This window comes from Pleuronectes platessa, chromosome 23 (assembly GCF_947347685.1).
Source record: "Pleuronectes platessa chromosome 23, fPlePla1.1, whole genome shotgun sequence".
NCBI lineage: Eukaryota > Metazoa > Chordata > Actinopteri > Pleuronectiformes > Pleuronectidae > Pleuronectes > Pleuronectes platessa.
Window position 1 is genome coordinate 3,390,836 of NC_070648.1, and position 18,765 is coordinate 3,409,600.

At 45.3% G+C, this 18,765-nt stretch overlaps 1 protein-coding gene across 1 annotated transcript; it reads left to right on the plus strand.

Moving 5' to 3' along the window:
* Positions 1-352: 352 nt before the first annotated feature.
* npy2rl (neuropeptide Y receptor Y2, like) lies at positions 353-7,942 on the plus strand. The gene is made up of 5 exons (XM_053415857.1): positions 353-535; positions 1,377-1,509; positions 6,297-6,462; positions 6,637-6,790; positions 7,334-7,942. Exons 1-5 carry the CDS (start codon positions 353-355, stop codon positions 7,940-7,942), a joined length of 1,245 nt encoding a protein of 414 aa, XP_053271832.1.
* Positions 7,943-18,765: the final 10,823 nt, after the last annotated feature.

The window sequence follows — 18,765 nt, forward strand, 5'->3', positions numbered from 1 at the left end:
AGGAACATCAGGGACCTGCAGCGCAGACCACTGCTGTAAATCACCTGTCAGACACTCGACTGCTGTTTTCTAAAAGGTCTTAACACATCACATGGACACGAGCATGAAGGCTCCTGTGATGTGTCTGCAATCTATGTGTCTCCGTCCATAACCAGTGCCCAGTTAAAGACGGAGACCTTGAATCTGTCCGTCCTGCCTCTTGTGTTGTGGATGTTCTGGATGTTTAAGTTCCTTCTCATCACCAGTTGCTTCTCTGTCTCTCTGTCGTCTCACAGGCTGTGTGAGAGATTGTGTGTGTGTGTGTGTGCGTGTCTGTAAAATGCCTCTGACGGACGAACGCGTATGATTGGACATGGAGGCCGTCAGCGTAGCCAACGACTCACTGGACGAGCTCCACTTCCTGTCCACGTCCGACGATGACCTCGGCCAAGTGGGTTACCGTGACTACGACCCAGATGCCAGCGCCGTGCCGCCGACGCTGTCGTCCGAGGGATTGAATTTTCCAGAGGACCCCATCAGGCTGCTGAGTGTGCAGGTAGAGGCTGACATGTCCATCAGAGCCAGAGCGCTGGTTTGTGATTGGCCCATGATGTGGCATGTGGGTGTAGATATGTATGTATATATGGATATGTATGGATATATATGGATATGTATGGATATGTATGGATATGTTTAGGATAAAGAGGGCAGGTGATGCTCCTCTGAGCTGTGAATCATAATCATAAACCGACTGCAGAGATGTGGATCTGCTGCCTGAGCATCAGAATACACTGTTAGCTACACGTGTGACAGATGGTCGTTTCTCATCCTCATAAGTTAACATGACGCAAGATGCAACACCAACATAAAGGTGGAGGCGAGTTTTAGATTATCTTAAACGTTAAAATGTGCAGATCCACTTCACCCACAGAAAGAATTCCTCTATTTCATGAATTATTCTCTGAAAAAGTCCAGTTTCACAATCCTGAAGAAAGAGATAAAAACAAACAAACAAACAAACAAACAGACGGGCGGAGCTGATGATGTCAGCTCCTTGGTGGAGTCAGTAAACACAAAGTGACTCTGAGGCTGATGGGAACATTTTACAGGTATTTGATCACAAAACAAAAGTATTTAAACTAAAGTTTTGACCCGATTGTGTCACTGGAAGAAAAATCATCTGTGAGACACAGAAAGAAAATAATAAAGGAACAAAACATTCACATCTACACACACACACACATACACATCTACAGTACATAAACACAACTGCTGACATTATGATGACACATTCACTGTGATGACACTAATATGACCCTGTATGTCCCAGAAATGGTGACAGATGTTAACAGATGTTTACAGCTGTTCTTGTTTGTTTGTATGTGTGTTGTTTACAGGTGGTGTTGATCCTGGCCTACAGCACCATCATCGTGCTGGGGGTTCTGGGTAACTCTCTGGTTATCTACGTCATCTACCGCTTCAAGACGCTCCGCACCGTCACTAACTTCTTCATCGCTAACCTGGCTGTCGGTATGTTCACACACACGTTGTGTTGTTTCTAATCCGACGCTGTGACTCAGTGCAGCCGGGAGATGCTCTCTGACATCTCAAGATGGTGACCAGCTTGTGTGTGTGTGTGTGCGTGCGTCTGTTTGTGTACCGTCTGTACATGGATGACTCAAACATCTGTCAGTTGTGATGTGCTCATCCTCTGTGATGTCTGGGATTTGTCTGCTGCTTTGTGGCTCAGACACAAACACAGATGAAATCTGACGCTTATTGTTCGCATGTTTCATTCTCACACGTCTTTATTTTTACTACATGTTAAACGTGATGGTGTGATCGTGTGAGCATATGAAAAGATTTCTCAGCGAGGACAGAGAAGAAACACTTAAAGACCTCTTTTAAAAAGGATCCCTGGGGGCATCTTCATGATGTACATGTTAATCCTTCTTCTCCTTTTTTATTTACTAACAAGGATGATACAGATCTTTGAGAGCCAAAAATAGAGGGAGAGGAAAGGCAAGGGTGACTTGTGATGGTTTTTAAAGATATAAATGTTTTTCTATCCAGCTTCGTTAATGCACATTTAAGAGGATCAGTAATGACGTGTGACGACCTCAACTTTCACCCCGAACAGCCCCGAGAATTGAAATACCAACAACAGAAGCCATGAACGACACTAAACCATCATCCGCTCAGCCCTGTGCCACAGATAATCTTTTCTCAGAGTAACGACGTGACGTCACCTCAGCGCTGCGTGTTTCTTATGAGACAGTGGATCTGCTTTGCTTCAGGGCAGGTGCTCAAATCAACACAGGTATTCATTAAAATGTTAAAAGTGAACATAGGTTCAATCAAAACATGCTGAACGCAGCTACGTGTAATAAATAAACAAACGGGTAAAATGATCACAGTGTGATGAAGTAAATTTAATTAAGATGAAAACAACGCAACAGAGAATCATTAAACCTCATCAGCAAACAAACTGACAAATAAGACACTCACACAATGAGAAGTAATGGGGTGTGAAGAGGTGCAGGGCTCCGTGGGAGGGAAATTACCGCTGCTGCTGCCTGAAGCACATTAATTTCAATCATAACCCTTCACACGGAAACCAAACCAAGTGTATAAGCAAATATGTTGAGCAAATAAACAAGCATGGATGGATGTGGGAGAGAATCGGGCTTCAGCACCATGGACAGAGACAAGATCTGACCTCAGCACCACGTACAGAGACTAGATCTGACTTCAGCACCATGGAGAGGAACTGGATCGGACTTCAGCACCACGGACAGAGACAAGATCTGACTTCAACACCATGGAGAGGAACTGGATCTGACTTCAGCACCATGGAGGGAGACTAGATCTGACTTCAGCACCATGGAGAGAGACATAATCTGAGTACAGCACCACAGACAGAGACAAGATCTGACTTCAACACCACGGAGAGGAACTGGATCTGACTTCAGCACCATGGAGAGAGACAAAATCTGACTTCAGCACCACGGACAGAGACTAGATCTGACTTCAGCACCATGGAGAGGAACTGGATCAGACTTCCGCACCACAGAGAGTGATGAGATTGGACTTCAGCACCATGGAGGGAGACTAGATCTGACTTCAGCACCATGGAGAGAGATGGGATCTGACTTCAGCACCATGGAGAGAGACAGAATCTGAGTACAGCACCATAGACAGAGACAAGATCTGACTTCAGCACCACAGAGAGGAACTGGATCGGACTTCAGCACCATGGAGAGAGACGGGATCTGACTTCAGCACCATGGAGAGAGACATGAGCGTTATTTCATGACTCCTTCCTGTTCATCAAACTAAATGAATCAGCTGCACAGTAACATGAGAACTTAACACACTTCTGACACGTCTGCCGAGCGTCAACAGTAAAGAGTCACAGCTCGTATCAGTGGAATAAAAACAACACAACAACAGTAACAATGTGTGAAGCGTCGCATCAGTCGACTCACTTTGTTTCATGTGTATCCCTCCGGACACAATCCGTCACGAACAATGAAAACGACCATATAGAGATGTCAAGTCCAGTCAGGTCACATTTTCATTACACAGCCCAGTGTCACGGATCATAAGTTCCCCTCGGGGGGTCGTCAGAGCGCAGGACACAGACGAGGAGTCACAGGCAGGACCAAGCTCACCTTGGGTTTTTCAATTTGAATCTAATATGAGGAAAACATCTGCTTTTGTTTTGTGTGTGTCCATCACCTCGATAAAACCTAGAAACGATCCCCTGAAGTTTTGAACATGTAGAAATTCTGTTTACCGTGACTCAGCGACCTTCAGGCCGTCGCTCCGTCCACGAGGATCCAAATTAAAATTCACCTCCTGGTTTGTTTGTTTCCTTCTGCAGCTGTCAGCCAAGAAGGAAACGTGTGTGTGTGTGTGTGTGTGTGTGTGTGTGTGTGTGTGTGTGTGTGTGTGTGTGTGTGTGTGTGTGTGTGTGTGTGTGTGTGTGTGTGTGTGTGTGTGTGTGTGTGTGTGTGTGTGTGTGTGTGTGTGGCCTGGAGTGATGGTTGTTATGGAAAGTTGAGAAAACTGTAATTAATATTGACACACACAGAGACACACACACACACACACACACACTGCTCCCTTGTGTAAGACAGAATGAACTTCTTTTTGCCTCATGAGTTTTCAGAAGTTTCTGTCACTTGAACATCCAGGATGTGACAATGAGCCGTCACATATTCATGTCACGCTCAAGCTAATCACATTTAAATCTAATTAAAATACTCCCACGTGTAGTTTTTCATATTTTGCACATTTCTTGTAAATATTTTGAAGTGTATGAGTTGCGTCTCTCAGGATTTGTTGCATCACTACAATTGTTTTGTTTAATTTGATGAAGGGAAACAACACAACACAATACAAAGTAATTAAGATTATAATGATAGTAGACTTTGATGATAATCGCAATAAAACAATGGCGGCTGCATACCAGTTTGTTTCCTTGTGGGTAGCAGTGCTTTGTCTTAACAGCTGCTAGTTAGTGGCTACATGTTCAGCATTCTCCTGCTGCCGAGGCCCCGAGTGTAAAGATCGAGAGAGAGTGTGATTGATGTGATGTGAAATGTGCAGGGATGTAGAACGATAGCGGCCAGAAGGTTGTTGGTTCAATTCCCCCGGATATAAAAAGGATCAGAGATCATGTGATCACAGTTGACTCATTCGGCCGATCCTCGTGATAATCATTAGTTCTCTCAGTCTGTGTTTTGTGTCAGAGGTTCTTCAGTTAACTGTCGAAACCTCATGGTTAATATTTTTCAGAGGAACGACAGTTTTATCTTCCTCCTGCCCCCCCACCCTTCTCTCTCTCTTTCTTTGGCTTGTAAGAGAGGGAAGGAAAGGAAGTAGAACGTCACGATTCTGCTTTTTTTTTACCTACTTCTGTCACGATGACCTCAGAGTTAAATCATCTCTCACTGATGTGGCTCACACGGTTACAGTCTGCCTCCCCTACAGGGACATCAGCGCCCCCAGGTGGTCACACCTAACAGGAGGATTCCTTTACAGCGGCTGCACCTCCGACACATCGACCAATCGCCGATCAATCAGAGCGGCAGGTGGCTCGATCACAGCAGGGTTCGATTCCGAAGCTGCTTTCAGACTTTCAAGTGGTACATGCTCCTGAGTGGCTGCATGTGAGCCCACAGATCTCTAGTGGGAGTAAAAGCTCCTCAGAATGTCCGTTGTGACAAAACAGCAGGAAGCTTTTAGGTATTTTCATCTTCCTCCTCCGGGACGATAGATTCTGACGGTTGAATCCGCAGGCGTAGACGAAGGTGGTGGTGAGAAGTCGTCCTCAACAGAGAGCGGGCTGTCATCACTATGCTCCGTGTTGAGCTGCTGGTAACTGTCGACTGCCACAAGAGGGTGTGAGGCCCAATCAGAGCTATTGGCTGCTGTGAACACCAATCAACATCCAGGACAGTTCTGAAGATGCTTCTTGAGCTGCAGCTTCTCTGTTCTGGATCAGTTTACTCGTAGAAAGAAGTTAAACATCGGGTGAGGGTTAGGGTTAGTCGTATGAGCGGAGGAGGATGTGGACGTTGTCGGTCACAGACATTTATCTGCAGCTGTTGATTAAACTGATCATGTGACCTGCTGTGTGTCGGCAGCTGTCGGAGCAGATGGCGTCTCTCGCTCTCTCTCTCCCCCTCTCTCTCTCTCTCTCTCTCTCTCTCTCTCTCTCTCTCTCTGATGACTCACCAGTTGTTTTGACGGCAGCAGCTGCTATGACTCACCGGTTCATTTGTCTTATTTAAAAAACAGGATATGTTTCAACATCACGGATTAATGGTTTTAAATAATCCTGTGTTAATCGGACACCAAGTACATTAACACTAGCACCAGCAGGGGGTGCTATGGACATGAAACTGCCAACAGGTGAAATTTAAGCGCTTTACAAATGTTTTGATTAAAGAATAACTCGTTTCACATCAGGCATCCAAGTTTTTTATTTTTTCGGACGATTCTGATTTGTGTTTATAATTCTTAAAAATAGAACTGTGACTTGCTGGACTTACTCTCTTTATGTTTTATTTACTCTTGTTTGTTGCTTGTTGCGTTACTTCCTGTCTCTGTCAGTTAGTCCTGGTCTCTTCAGCCAATAACTGTTCAGCTGTGTTGCCTCAGTGCTCCGTACGCCTCGTCCCTCGTTGGACCATCGGACGATAAGATGTTGATGTTTGTACATTTATGTTAATGCGTCTGTGAAAGACAATCAATGTGTTGGACCTCAGTCTGAATGAAGAATCTGTTTGTGTGTCTGTCTCCTGCAGCCGACCTCCTGGTCAACACGCTGTGCCTCCCCTTCACCCTGGTCTACACGCTGCAGGGGGAGTGGCAGCTGGGCAGCACCCTCTGCTTCCTGGTGCCCTACGCCCAGGGGCTCACCGTGCACGTGTCCACCGTGACGCTCAACGTCATCGCTCTGGACCGACACAGGTGAGAACTCACAGCTAAAAACTGTTTTTCTAAACTTTAGTTAAAAAATATTATAATTGTGTACGTGGGTAATTATAATGATTTGCTGAGGCTGTCCAGGATGAATGGAAGTTAATGCAATGTCCTGAAAAAGGATAGCGGCACAAACCTGTGTGTGTTTGTTGTGTGTTTCAGGTGTATTGTGTACCACCTGGAGACCAGGATGCGTAAGGACGTGTGTTTCGGTGTGATAGCGTTGACGTGGGTGCTGAGCGCCGTGCTGGCCAGTCCGCTGGCCATCTTCAGAGAGTACAGCTACTTCACTGTGGAGCCTGGACACAGCATACCGGTACACACACACACACACACACACACACACACACACACACATACACCTGTAACACCATGTTTCACTATCAAACACTTCAGTCCTATCTCTTTCTCACATGTGGCTTTGATCATCCTGCTCGATCCTCGCTGCCCCTCGTACCCCTCCTCTCTTCTCCATCTCTTTCATCTGTCTCTCTTTCCATCCCTCTCTCCTTTCATCCCTCGCCCTTCTATCCTCCCTGTCTTTCTGTTCTTCTCCTCCCTCCTGCTTTATTCATGTCCTTTCATTCGCTGGAGAAAACTTCATCCTTCCACAGAAAACTGTTTCAATCCGTAACTGAATCCAATTAAATATATTCAGTCCGAGGATCAGAAATAAATGAAACTAACATTCTGTTTAATCATCTTGAATCAAACCTAACGTTTCATCTCAGAAAGACTCGACAAGCTCGAAACACAAACTCACTTAAACCTTAAGAATCTAAATAAAAAATAATATAAATTAGACCTAACTAAACAAAGGAAATCTCTTTGATATGTTGAATTGTGTGTTTGATCCCAGGTGTGCATGGAGAAGTGGCCCGGCAAAAGCACCGACGGCACCGTGTACAGCATCTCCATGGTGATCCTGCAGTACTTCCTGCCGCTGTCAATCATCTCCTTCGCCTACGCCCGCATCTGGTCCAAGCTGCGCGCCCACGTCAGCCCGGCGGAGGCCTGCAACAACAGCAAGGCCGGCTCGGACCGCCACCGCCGCCGCCGCAAGACCACCAAGATGCTGGTGACCATGGTGGTGGTGTTCGCCGTCAGCTGGCTGCCGCTCCACGCCTTCCAGCTCGCCACCGACCTCTACAGCACGGTGCTGGACATGCGCGACTACCGCCTGCTCTACACCGTCTTCCACGTGATCGCCATGTGCTCCACCTTCGCCAACCCGCTGCTGTACGGCTGGATGAACAGCAACTACCGCGCCGCCTTCCTCGCCGTCTTCAAGTGTCACCGGGGGGGGGAGCGAGGGAGGGGCGGCCGGCTGGACAGCATTCACCCCGCCGGGGGGGCGGGGGGAGGAGGAGGAGGAGGAGGAGGAGGAGGAGGAGGAGGGAGGGCGAAGAAGATAGTGCTGGAGACCGAGGAGGTGGCGCCGACCCACCTGAGCGCCACGGACGTGTGAGCGGCTGGAGGGAGGGGGGGTGATGGAGGAGAGGAGAGGACAAGACGGCGATAAAGAGATTACAGAGGCAGGAAGGAGAAGAGGAAATCAGCATCAGGAAATCTATTGTTCCCCCGACGACAATAGACAACGAGAAGAAGATGAGATTCCACGCGGAGACAGAAAGAGACGGATAAAGAAGAAGGAGAAAATAGAAACGACAGAGTGAGCGGAGGACGATTAGGGATTAAAGAGGTTCTGGAATCCGAAGCAGGGATTAGACAAAGAATGACAGGAGAACAGAATGAGTCAAGTTCTGCTCGACCAATCAGAGCACCGGCGCTTTGAGGACGTTACCTCCTCGCGACAGGGGGACGCCGACAATTCAAATGTTTTCCTCCGGCTGTGAGAGACTGAAAACCTTTGATTGAACTTCACCGAGTGAAGAGGAACCGATCTGGAGCTCAACCAGACGTTCACCATGAAACTACGATTGTTTTTCCGAAAAGACTCTGACGATTAAAAAACTGATTCAACAAACGCCAAACACAGGGCTTAACTCCGCCTCCATCCCACACGTGAAGCATTTAGCTCGTACGTTTGAACCCCGAGCGCTTCACGGGCGACAGGTTCGAACACGTGGCCGGCTCGATTGTCCACATGTTCCCCAGAAGCGAGTGAAACTGAAGGCCCCGGGGAACCGAGTCCGAACAATTCAGAGAGGCAACAGAGAGAGAGAGATAAAGTTTGGACGGGTTCGAGGATGCATGATGCAAGATTTGTGAAATCTCCCACACTGTTACGTCATGAAATGTGTTTGATGTGAATTGTTCTGCAAAAAACAAAGCGTTGTGCAGGAGGCGGAGGACGAGAGACGGGGGGGGGGGGCTAAGAGGGGAGAGCGAGAGCGAGTGGTCTGAATATAACTGACTGGGATTTAAAAATAGGAGACGCTTTGTTTTTCTTTTAAGTTGATGAAGGACAGAGAGCAGAGGATGAGGAGACACAAGAGAGAGGATCAGGAGGGAAAAGAGGGATAATGAGGAGAAAGAGAGAAAGCTTGTTTATTTCACTTCTTTTTTCTATTTCACTGATGTCAGATCAGCTCGTTTTAGATTTATAAGTTCAAAAAAAAGTTTAAATTATCCATCACGTGACTTTAGAGCCTTAACACGACTCTGCTGGTTTGTGTCTGCTCTGTTAAAATCCCTCTGGCTTCAAATGATTCAATTTGAAGCAGCTGTCTTTTTGTTAATCCAGATGTTCTCTGACCGTGCGACACCTGGCTGCCTACGTTACCCACAATGCAACTTCAGAACCAGATGTGTAGATGCACATTGTGGGCTCACGACCCCTGACCCTGACATGAGGTTACCGATCAGACGTCACACAGCTCCCCCTACAGGCAGCATGTGAGTTTCTGTGTGAACTCAGAGAAGTTCAGGCTCAGGAAGAGAAACTTTGAGAAGCGAGGGATGAATTTAGGAGTTACCCTCTCTGTGTGAGGGTAGCATCAGAAGGAGCAGAGTTCTGGGCCTGGGGCTCAAACACACAGGACTCAATCTACTGCTTCTAATTTGTGTCCAAAACACATTTCAATTAGTTTTTCTACTGCCAACCCAGCCTCCACCTGTGGGCACCTCCGTCCAGCCGCCGATCAAAGTCCACTGATGTCTTGGCTCGGACAGATGGACGGAGAAAGTTGTACTTATTATTTTTAACGACCCTTTGGACGGCAAAAGGTCTTTTAAAAAAAAATGAGAACAACTTTTGGCCTCCTGCTCTCAACATGGAGTCTCTGAGTTAAGGCTCATTCTGCCTCCTTGTTTGTTCGGCCGTCTCGCTTCAACTATTGGCCACACTGCCCCCCCCCCCGCCACGATTTCTTCTGGTTCTGCTAAGTTTCATCTGTCTCGTTAAACTTTCAGAAGACGCTCACGAATAAGGACGAAGGGAACACAGAGTACGGACAGAAGAATCCGTAACAATTAGCAAAAAAGTGCCTTCCCTGTTGCAACGCCCCCTTGTGGTCGCTGCCTTCTGCATTCATTCAGCCATTTTTCCTCCGTCAAGAGCCACAAGTTATTCCGTGGAAAAATTCCTGGATCTGCCAATTTTCCCGGATCCAAACTTTAATGAGTTCTCATTTTTTCCCGTGTCACATCCTCCCAGCGAGTTTCCTGGAAATCCATTCTGTGGATTTTGCTCAATCCTTCTGAGGATTAAACAAACGAAACCCGGGTGAAAACATAACCTCTTTTTGACGGAGGTGATTAAACTTGCATTTCCCCGTCGGTTAATTTCCACAACACCTTCAGCTGCTGTTCTACTCGTGCATTAAGCAAACAGCAGTTATATCTTTAATTGTCACATTGCAAGTTCAACTCCTTATTTAAGCTGTTATCACCAAAGGTCATTTAGTTTCAGGGTTTAAAGTTGAAAAATTTGCATATTGTAATTATGAGTCTCAGTTTACCTCTGGCTGGAGCAGTGTCATCATATTCATGAGCAGGAAAACACTTTGCTCCTGTTAATGAACGTTGGAGGGGGGGTTTAAAGTTTCAAACTGCAGGATGAGACAAGTGATTAGAAAGAGAATAAAGTTTAAACTGTTGTTAGAGAGGATCAGACCCTGCAGATAAAATCCTAAATGATTTTTGGACTTGGTCTGTTTGTCCCTCTGCTCGTCTTTTCCTCTTTAAATCCCTCGATTGGCAGATCCTCTCTCTCTCTCTCTCTCTCTCCATCTCTGAGCTACGTCACTGCCTCGCCCAAGCCAAAATCCCACAATCCCCCTGTTCCCTCCCTCTGAACCTCGCCAGCTGTCGATCTCCATCCGGGTTCCAGCCCCTCGCTCTCCTCCCCTCCGAACGCACACGCCTCAACGAGACGGACATGGCGTCTCTCTGAGGACGGACAGGAGAGAATAAGACTTATCGGTTCTGTTCTGTTTTGGACTGAGTTCAGAGACACAATGATTCCTCACAAAAAAGACAGTTTCATCTTGTCGAGGCTTGGACCATGTGTGTGACTGTGTCCACCTGAATCATTCTCAAGGCATGATTTCCAGATTAAATTTATTAACAAACCATAACGTGCTTTAGTTCAGAAACAGCAGCTTGATGTGTTAAACCTCTGGATTTGAGTTGGATGATTTTACAGTTTTTTTAAAGCATCACATTGAGGAAATGGGTCAAACACAAGTTTTCAGAAAGAGTTTGACGTCACCTTGTTTTCTCTGAATCCCCAAAGCTATCCCACAATGCATTGCATGGATACGTCTGTCTTGTCAACAGAAATTAGTAAAAAAAAATGGAAGAAAGAAGTTGTCAACATCCAATCAAAACGATTAATACCAGTAAACACCAGTTTGAAGCTTGCTCAGTGTTTTAATTACAGTTTGAACTTGAACTTCAATCAATTAAATTTGAATTATTCCACTTTCACGTTATTATAAATCCTCTGATGTATTCAGAAATGGCAGAGCAGCAGTTAATATCTTATAATTTGAGTCTTGTAGAGTTTCTGTTTGTGAATAACTTCTGCCCAACAGCTAGCTGAATACATCGTGAGCCCCTCTGGCAGTAACGTTAATACTGGCCTCCATTTTGCTGTTGCCCCCCCCCCCCCCCACATCGTAACCTCACAGGTTCAATTAAGGGACAGCATATCGCCACATTCGGCTCATTACTGCCCCCTACAGTAATATACTGTTGAATGATGGGTATGAACATGCATCATAAGGGTTAGCGTGTGCTGGGGGGGGGGAGATAAATCCCCAGCTCCTCTCCTGACGAGGTTTGTGACGGGACATGACGCTGCTCGACCTTTAAGAAACATGAATGTAAACTGCTTTGTACCATGACTGTAACGCTGTGTATTGTGTAACTCTGTGTAAATATCAACTGTGTGTGTGAGTGAGTGTAACCAAGCACAAAGTGTTGGCCCTGCGACAACAACTGATCATTCTCAAGCACAAACACGCCTGGGCTCTCTCTTACTGTCTGTGTGTGTGTTTGTGTGTGTGTGTGTGTGCTGCGATTAATATTTAAATATTGTTTTGTAATCACACTAATGTCTGAGCTGAAAGTTAATTGTCTTATGCTGCAAAACAAACACGTCACAAGTCAATGATTTGGTAGATATAAACAAATCAAAGTTGGAAGACTCTTTTCCAATTATAATAATAATAACTTTATAGGTATAACAATTTATAGAGCACCTTTAAACGGAAACCAGAAACGTATCAAAGGAAAGAAGCAAATTGAAGCAAAGCCACTGAAGAGTGTCCGCTCTACGGAGGCAGCCATGTTTTTTTTACAGTGTCCCAGACTGAGGGTTATTCAGCTGCAACATGCTGCTTCACCACTAGAGGTCACTGAATTCTACACACTGAACCTTTAAGATCAAACGATATATAATACAAACTCTAAAATCAAAGATGGCAGATAAAATAATACTCATTAATGATGAATAAAATAGTGATAACTATTATCAAAGTCTAGACTAGATGGCATCGAAGAGTTTTTATGTGGGAATTTGAGTCCACCAACCTAAACCAAGTGACCCTATACAAATAATTTGTGTGTGTTTAAATATTTGGATTTATCCTTTAATTTAAAATCTGTAATCAAAGTAATTACAAATCTTTAAACTCTTATTTTAAAGCTGGGCCCTCGTGGTGAGACTGTGACGCTGCCGCGGTCTTTCAGGGTCGATTTGCTCGGCTGCGTTTCTATTTCAGATTTTAATTAGTTTATTTTCAAATAATGAATATTGATTGAGAGCTCCCTGGGCTCCGTGGCGACGCAGCTTGAAGACATTTCTGTCATTGATACTCAAACGGCTCAAGTTCAGATTGTTGTGTAACTGCAGCACGAGGAAAAAACACATTCAGCAGATTTTTTACGCTGACACCAGACTTTATTCAAATTTTGTTCAATCACAAATTAACGACTTAAATAGTTTAGATTTAAAGCAAATAGGAGATCAGCTAAATGAGAGAGATTAAGAGAGATAAACTATGAGACCCACTGTTGCTTATCGTTTATCGAGGTCTTTGTAAATGAATGTGGGTCACTTCAGACAATGAGGCAGCAGAAACTGTATTATGGTAAAAGAAGGATGACATGAAGGGAATGACCCAGAATCAAGGCCGAAGCTTTTCTTCAATTCGCTCTTCATTCGTTTTAAACTGTGAAGTTTCTCCTCGACTTTCTGAAATCTAAAAGTCAGTGAGCATGAGACGCCAACAAACCAACGGGTTGATAAAATAAACTGCAGATACATAAGAAATATGAATCATGTTATGTTGTGGTTAAAGAATATCTACCACTGTGTGTACTTTTGCTCTGTTGCGTTATTAGCTGCGTGTTGTGGTTCAGGCTCAGTTGCTGTTGGACTGTAGATAAAGATGGACGACACGTCTCCACTTCCTCCTGAAATATCTCAGATCAAAACGCTGCTGATCGTTAACGCCTTCAAATCAGCGTGAGCTCGGCCGAGTGGGCTCGTGTTCCATTTGTGGGAAGTGACTGTTGTTAGAGGGAAGAGGCGCGGTGGAAGAGCGGATCAAACGCAGGATAAGAGGAAAAACATGAAACGATAAAAAGGCGTTTCATTGGAAAACCCTCTGGGAGGAGATGAAGGGAGGAGGTGGAGGATGAAGATGGAGGACGACAGGGGCCGCACAGAGTGGAGACGGAGTAATAGTTTGTTTTAGTCCATAGATTCCCAGGTGACTGGAGTTGATGGGATAATGGTTGGTTTGAGAGAACAGAGTCAATGGCTTTGACCTCTAATCCCCAACACTGGATTCCAATTTCACTTTGCAGCGTAATGACTCAGCCCAGCAGCTGGAGAGTCAATCTCAGGCGGCCACCGAGCCGCTCGGCCAAATCAAGGCTTTATATTATGATCCTGCTGAGCGATTTCCCATGAGGACATATTTAACTTGAGCGAGGGACGGAATGAAAGATTCTCTGTCCTGAGAGAACTGGTCATTACTCAAAGTAATGAGTACGATTTAAAAAAAAAGATATTTGGGCCAATATTGAGTTTGGATTGACCTGGTTTAACATGATGATCAAATCTGAGGAGGCAGAGTCTGTGCTTTTTGTACTCACAGAGAAATTTAAAGCTGGAGATCATGAGAGGGAGAGAGTTTGTGTTCATGAGCTTTGACGTTTGAGTTATAAACATGGAAGCTATAACATAATAATATAAAATAATATAAAAATATCTTCCAATTGCTTTAATACTCGACTGCCGAGTGAGGAAAGGTCAGAGAGAACAAACAAATCACCCTCACTGCTAACACAATGAACAGAAGAACTTTGTTAGGTGACACAACATCGTGAAATTGAGGTGTTTGGTTTGCTGCCCCCAAGTGGCCACAAGGGTTAGACGTGCACTTGTTATTGTTTATTTAATTTCAAATGTTATCTTAGCAATTATGCGACTGATAAAATACTTGACTGACACGAACAGAAACATCCGAGCTGATTCTGGAATGAGTCGAGATTGAAAACTCAAATTGATTCAGTTAATGGTTGAAATGTAGGTCACACAGTCGCGGCTCATCTGGCTGCGGCCGCACACGAGACAAATAGATTGTTGGAACTTTAAATGAAACAATAATTCACTTTTGACTTTTTCCAAAGGAGAATAAATGGAGGACAGGACGTCCATGACAGCTCGGCCCTGCAGCGGCGGGCCTGGTGTTTCTCCTCCTCCAGCCGGGAGTTGTCATCCGTCTGTTTCCTGCCACCGAGCTCAGACGTGTAACACCCGTCTCCCACGGCTCCACACGGAAAAACACACACATGTTGTGATCGTCCTCTGTGACCTCGACACACACCACGACTGTGCAGTGTAGGATCTAATCCGCACATGATGAGCACTCATTAGATACACAAAATATCAAAAAAACACGTAAATAACAAAACAACCGAGAGGGAATAAGTCTGAAAGAAAAAGATTTTTAAAAACACACATCACGTAGAAACTCTTAAACCCTAAAGCAGAGTCAGTACAATCCAGAGTCAGCCCCTTATATGGAATCAGGTCTCACAAGCATCAGTCCTCTTTTGTCTTCATGAGATAATCTCTAAGATCTTAGATTATTCAAAGAGCTCGTCCCATTGGCTGCAGCCATCTTGTCCAGGTTCGGTTACACAAGCTGTGTCTCGGTTCGGGGGGGGGGCCTAGGGGGAGCAATCATGGGATATGTAGGGCCACAATAATAACAATATTGGAGATCACATTAAGAGAAATAACAGCACTGGATTTCGTGTGTGTTGAGCAAAGTTTCCGACTGTAAATCCTCCTGCTGTGATCCCCCCCCCCCCCCCCCCCCCCCCCCCCGATGCTGCTGCAGCTTGTCCCGTCACTCTCCTCGGGCGAGTGTTTTTCTCCTGCTGTGACTCTGACAGATTTCAGGACCAGCAAACGTCCCCTCAGGCTCGGCTCAGTGTGAAACTTGTCAGTCAGGCCCACAGTCGGTGCTGCAGCCAGGAAAACATCAATAATTTGTCAACACACACACACACACAGACACAGACAGACACACACACACACACACACAAATATGTGGAAACATACCGATCAGAGCGGTGAGTCATATAAGGTCCCAACGACATAAATGATTCATATCGTTGGGACATATAAATACATAGTAGAGTGTGATTTTTATTTGTCTTGAAAGTTGTGCTGTTTTGATCCACTGTGTGTTCACCTGGTACATTGTGTTACCTCAAACATTAAAAACAGAAACAAGAATTATTGAATACAACCGTAGCCTCACTGCTGGATAATCAGGACAAATAAATAACACACACCAGTGTTCACTCTGATCGGGGGAATAAACCTCATTACAACAACAATCACTCAGATTTAATAAGAGCGGCTACAGATCTCCAGAGGAGTCGAGAATTAGAAGAAGCTTTGTTTTTAACAAGCTGGAAAAAACAAACCTTGAGATCGTGTAGAGTCTGGACTGTGGAGGTGATGTGAGATACAGGTGAGGGCTGGATTTGCTTTATAGATATATATATATAAATACAATGATTTATATGTATAGTTCAATAAAAATACAAAAACACCAACTAAAAACTACAGAGAACAAAACAAGTGTTGGTATAGATTGTTTATTTAGTTTTATATATAATACTTAATACAAGATATTTTCATTATATTGCAGATTGTCTTTATATACAGTCACTGATCGTCTTTATATATAACTGATCATCTTTATATACAGTCACTCATCATCTTTATATATAGTCACTCATCATCTTTATATACAGTCACTGATCATCTTTATATACAGTTACTGGTTATATTTATATAAAGTCATAGATGGTCTTTATATACAGTCACTGATCATCTTTACATACAGTCACTGGTTATATTTATATAAAGTCGTAGATCGTCTTTATATACAGTCGTAGATCGTCTTTATCTATAGTCACTGATTATCTTTATATACAGTCACTGATTATCTTTTCTTCCTCTATATAACAGATAATCATGTGATCACATCCTCCTCTGTTTATTCTTCTCTAATCCTCGTGCACTTTGCGGTCGCACGTCACCTCGGTGCGCGGCGGCTGTGACACGGCCCCGGGATCGAACCTGCGAGCCTCCAGCATCTGTGATGACTCACATTCAGCCTGTTTTCTAATTGGTCAGTAATCAGTCGGTCTCCAGCTGTGTTGTTAAACTGCTCCAGCGTCACACCCACAGCTCCTCCTCAGAAACATGATTGCTCGTGGGGCTGAACCAGTGGAGGTCACGGGGTCAACGTGTCGCCGACATGAAGAGACACATTTACATTTAGTTTATACATACGACTAACACCGCGTCTTGATTGTCCTTGACACACAAAACGCTGTATTCATTATCATTATTCATGAGTTGTCCCCCCCCCCCCCATCTATGCCTTCATTTATCCATTAGGACTTTCATTAAGAAGCGTGTTGGTGAAATCTTTCCTCAGCAGAGCTCTTCTCCTCTGATTGTTTTTTCATCACCTACAGGTCACCTCACTTGGTTCTCGCTGCTGATTGGCCGAGATAAGGCGCCTGTTTATATTTACCTTCATTTGCGATTCATGTACGTTAAATCCCAGCGGGGACCAACGTGAGGCTCTCGACTTCCAGTGTGTTCCAATACGCTCTGTTTGTGTTTTAAAATGCTAATAAATCGTACGTGCATGAAATGTAATTTGGGTGGATGACACTGAAGTGGAGAGTGACGTGGAGGGGGGGGGGGGGGGGGGGGGGGGGGGGGGGGGGGGTGGGGGCAACGGGTGAGGGGGTTCGAGAGTTGTTGTTGTTATTTAACCTTTTTCAAAGCTAAATTAAAACCTGTTGGGTTTCCTCCCGGCTCTGACGTACATGTTTAGTGAACGTGTGAAGTTGGACGATGTATTTATTATTTATTCTTAGTAACACAAAACTAATTCAGGCCTCGTTTGGTCGGTGCTGCTGTGGTTCACTTGTCATGATTCCGCCATGACCCCTGACCCCTGGAGGTCTTTGGTTTATTGACCTTTCTGTGTTTAGATTTTCTTGTTCATCGTGTGTTTCCTGTTTTATTTTGAAATTCTGACCTCCCTCGTGTGTTTCTGTTGTCTCTACTTCCTGCCTGTGTGTGTGTGTTTCCCTCCAGTTTTGATCGTTGCCCTGATTTGTTTCACCTGTTTGTCCTGAGCCACGTGTCTGTCTCTGTCCTGTCCTCAGATCTGTCTCTGTCTCTGTCCTGTCCTCAGATCTGTCTCTGTCCTGTCCTCACTCCTGTCTCTGTCCTGTCCTCACTCCTGTCTCTGTCCTGTCCTCAGATCTGTCTCTGTCCTTTCCTCAGATCTGTCTCTGTCCTGTCCTCAGATCTGTCTCTGTCCTGTCCTCACTCCTGTCTCTGTCCTGTCCTCACTCCTGTCTCTGTCCTGTCCTCAGATCTGTCTCTGTCCTGTCCTCAGATCTGTCTCTGTCCTGTCCTCACTCCTGTCTCTGTCCTTTCCTCAGATCTGTCTCTGTCCTGTCCTCAGATCTGTCTCTGTCCTGTCCTCACTCCTGTCTCTGTCCTGTCCTCAGATCTGTCTCTGTCCTGTCCTCAGATCTGTCTCTGTCCTGTCCTCAGATCTGTCTCTGTCCTGTCCTCAGATCTGTCTCTGTCCTGTCCTCACTCCTGTCTCTGTCCTGTCCTCAGATCTGTCTCTGTCCTGTCCTCAGATCTGTCTCTGTCCTGTCCTCACTCCTGTCTCTGTCCTGTCCTCACTCCTGTCTCTGTCCTGTCCTCAGATCTGTCTCTGTCCTGTCCTCAGATCTGTCTCTGTCCTGTCCTCACTCCTGTCTCTGTCCTTTCCTCAGATCTGTCTCTGTCCTGTCCTCAGATCTGTCTCTGTCCTGTCCTCACTCTGTCTCTGTCCTGTCCTCAGATCTGTCTCTGTCCTGTCCTCAGATCTGTCTCTGTCCTGTCCTCAGATCTGTCTCTGTCCTTTCCTCAGATCTGTCTCTGTCCTGTCCTCAGATCTGTCTCTGTCCTGTCCTCACTCCTGTCTCTGTCCTGTCCTCAGATCTGTCTCTGTCCTGTCCTCAGATCTGTCTCTGTCCTGTCCTCAGACCTGTCTCTGTCCTGTCCTCACTCCTGTCTCTGTCCTGTCCTCAGATCTGTCTCTGTCCTGTCCTCAGATCTGTCTCTGTCCTGTCCTCACTCCTGTCTCTGTCCTTTCCTCAGATCTGTCTCTGTCCTGTCCTCAGATCTGTCTCTGTCCTGTCCTCACTCCTGTCTCTGTCCTGTCCTCAGATCTGTCTCTGTCCTGTCCTCAGATCTGTCTCTGTCCT

Excerpts from the sequence above, each read along its gene's own strand:
- npy2rl (XM_053415857.1), top strand. The coding sequence starts at position 353 with ATGGAGGCCGTCAGCGTAGCCAACGACTCACTGGACGAGCTCCACTTC. Across the intron at positions 536-1,376 it reads TCAGGCTGCTGAGTGTGCAG|GTGGTGTTGATCCTGGCCTA; the intron begins GTAGAGGCTGAC and ends TGTTGTTTACAG. Across the intron at positions 6,791-7,333 it reads AGCCTGGACACAGCATACCG|GTGTGCATGGAGAAGTGGCC; the intron begins GTACACACACAC and ends GTTTGATCCCAG.